The 3,299-nt window shown below is 39.7% G+C and overlaps 1 protein-coding gene across 1 annotated transcript; it reads left to right on the top strand.

Moving 5' to 3' along the window:
* Positions 1-560: 560 nt before the first annotated feature.
* LOC149819286 (uncharacterized) lies at positions 561-2,824 on the top strand. Its single transcript, XM_089984577.1, has 3 exons — positions 561-1,486; positions 2,175-2,347; positions 2,422-2,824. Exons 1-3 carry the CDS (start codon positions 626-628, stop codon positions 2,555-2,557), a joined length of 1,170 nt encoding a protein of 389 aa, XP_089840703.1. The 5' UTR covers positions 561-625; the 3' UTR covers positions 2,558-2,824.
* Positions 2,825-3,299: the final 475 nt, after the last annotated feature.

Here is a 3,299-nt window from a genome sequence, read left to right as displayed (position 1 = left end):
TTACCACATGGGATACCACCTCGGTGGTAAGTTCCATGATGTTGATGCTGCCAGCTAAGTTGCACAAAAGTTTACTGAAATCACCAGCTAAGTATCTGTCATTTGTTACCGAGGTGGTATCCCATGTGGTAAGCTGGGTCGTGTGTCAAGCTGAAGGCTCGGGATCGAATCCTTCTGCCAACCACATCGGGGTGGCTGTTGTTCTAGTAGGGGTCGGCTTAACCCCAGCTTGCCTTTAAAAAAAAAAAAAATCTGTCTTTTGTTAACTTTTTTTTTCGTATCGACTAATAGATATGGGTCTGACATAAATAGGATACGGAAACCAAGTCTGAACCCGATTCATATTGGTTTTGTGTTTGGGTTTAATCTTTAGGCCTGACCCGAAATTGTGTCTGCCACATGGAAGAGATTCTTGGAATCTAAAGTAAAGCGACCTTCTTGTGGCTTAGAAGAACCAACGTATCCAAATGTCAATTGGTCACTTGAGATGGACGGTGATGAAGAAGCCAATCGTTTTTTCCCCACTTTTTTGTGTTTTCTTGCTAAATCCAGATACTTTGAGCCATTTTCTTTTGGTTTTCTTCTAGATCTTCCTCTGTGAGAGATCCAAGAAACTGAAACCACCATGTTGCTTAGGAGCTCCTCCACTCCCATCTTGGGATCCCTCTTATCTTCCTTTTCGGCTAGTCCTGATGCCTTTGACAGCGGCACCATGAAGCACTCCACCTGCTCAGAGGGCTTCAAGAAGCTCTCCTTCCATGGTGGTGGCCACCACAATTTCCATGGATTCTCCTGCAACTCTTCCCCAATCAACCACACTGCAGATTGGCCGATCTCCGACTGCGACCGCAAATTGGAAGGCGAAAAGAGGGGCCGGAGAAGCGTCCAGCGTGCTCGATCGGATGGAAACTTGCAGGGACTTGTGGGGATGGAAGGAGAGGCTGATGATTTCCATAACTGCATGTCCTTGAGGTCAGGGAGACGCCCCAGTTCCAAATTGGATCCAATTCCTTCCCTTTCCATTTATTATAATGGAAACAGTGGAGAAGAAGAAGAAGAGGAGGATGACGGAGATGGCGGTGATCATGGGTTTTCTTCTATAGAGAGGACCATAACATTTGGTGATGCAATTATGTCTATTGAAGGAAGTTTCAGTTTTTCAGGTGGGGATCAGGAGTTTGATAAAGTTATAGAAAGTGAGAAGACTCCTATGGTGACATCTCATGTTCAGTACATGGAAGGGCAAGATAAGGAAGGAGGGAGTGATGCTGTACCCCTGTTTCTGACTAAAGGAGTGGGGATTGAAGTTAGTGATCCTGCTGCAGTAATGACTGGTGGAGATGATGGGAACAACTTTAGTCCGCCGCGCTCTGGTGGCGGTGCTGGTGGCGATGAGGGGGACATTGAGAAGTATTACCAAAAAATGCTTGCTGAAAATCCTTCTAATCCTTTGTTCTTGAGGAATTATGCTCAGTATTTGTACCAAGTGAGTTCCCAACCAGGTGTCTTCTTTAGTATCATTTGAACAATTTTGACCAAAAATACTTAAAATTTTTTGTTGGTTTGTGTTGATTGTTTGGCTTTTAGAATTTTTATGCCGTGGAATTTGTTTGGTTTACACTGTAACAGTTCTACACCATTAATTTTCAGTCGTCCTTGACTAGTTTTTCTTTAAACTAGGGGGAGATTATTTGATTTTTCATTAAACTAGAAGGAGATTCTTGAATTGAAGCTAATAGGACAATAACTCATACTTGTTATTGCAAAGTTATGGAAAAGTCTAACCTTGATACCGTCTCATTCCCTTCTTTCAATGGTTTAGTGCAACATGCCTTGAACCAAAAGTTGAGGTGCAAGTTTCTCTGGAAACAAAAAAAAAAGATTTGGTGCAAATCCACGCCACTCAAGTGGTGTTATTGGCTTAGCTTCAGTTTTATCTTTGATTGATACCTTAGATAAGTTGTCGAAGGTACTTTGCCATATATATGGGGAATTTGAAGATTTCAGGCCATTCTTGAACTTCTTTATGAATAACATAACACTAGAATAATCAATTGTCATCCAGGAAAATAACTAGTTTGTTAGTATAATTTCTTTTCCATTTTTTCCTTTAAATGCGTACAAGGAACATACTTACCAAATCGCTTCTATGTTTTCTCCTGATCGGGTAACAGACCATGAGAGATTATCAAAAGGCTGAGGAATTCTACTCTCGTGCGATACTAGCAGAGCCTGGGGATGGAGAAATCCTCTCACAATATGCTAAATTAATCTGGGAGGTCCATCACAATCATGACAGGGCAGCAAGCTACTTCGAGCAAGCAGTTCAAGTTGCTCCAGAAGATAGGTTTGTAAAATTCCCACATCTCTCTTTTATTTCTGATCTTTTGTTTACTGAACATAGTTTCTTTGTCAGTGCAGCCATGTTCTTGCAGCATATGCTAGTTTCCTTTGGGATACTGAAGAGAGTGGGGATGGGGAAGAGGAGCATCAGTTGAAGGATTTCTCACAATTGCCTTATTATCATGGAACAGCAGTTGTTTCCACAAATATTTGATCATGGCTTCTGCCCTGGGGGAAATCGTGTGAGTTTTCAGTTTTTCCTGTTCTTTGGGTTGCCTATATCTTCAACTCAGTTGAACTAGAAAGGCTGTTTTCTCGTGAATTAGCGCTAACCATAATAGAAATGGTTGAAATAATGACTACTGTTTTGATATTTACTGAGTTTTATGTAAATGGATTACCATCCAGTTCTTGCTCTATCCTTGTAATTGTAACAGTTGACTGATAAAATTTGCAGAAGAATTAAATGTGTTTTGTGAAATTTACTTGATGATAGGCAATCATCTGAGCCAAGTTTATAGAAATCACTCATGTCACTACCAGTATGATATGATAGATGCGGCAATCAAACATGGGAGAAACAGTAAAGAAATAAAATGGCACCGGTTATAGTGTGACATGAAGCCTTCCCTTAAAAATCTCCTAATTACTGCAAAGAATGACATTCAATGCATCTATATACTGGAATTCATTCACTAATTCGTAAAGAAGCTGATGTGTTCTATAAATTTTATCATGGAGAAAATATGACTACCTGCAGAAGTGCATTTATGCAATTCAATATTGCATGTGACTGAATTGAATTAATAAAGAGAACATTATCAAGTTCAGCATTGATATGTTCCAACAATATAAAATGTCTTATGCTTGTTTTAGAAATTGGAATCCTTAATTTATTATTTAGGGTTGTTGGAGTTGCTCATATTTTTCATAGTTTTAATGGGAAATTGATAATT

Source organism: Nuphar pumila, chromosome 13 (assembly GCF_984573655.1).
Source record: "Nuphar pumila chromosome 13, dmNupPumi1.hap1.1, whole genome shotgun sequence".
Lineage (NCBI taxonomy): Eukaryota > Viridiplantae > Streptophyta > Magnoliopsida > Nymphaeales > Nymphaeaceae > Nuphar > Nuphar pumila.
The sequence above is the reverse complement of the archived record's forward strand: the minus strand, read 5'-3'. Positions and strand labels throughout refer to the sequence as shown.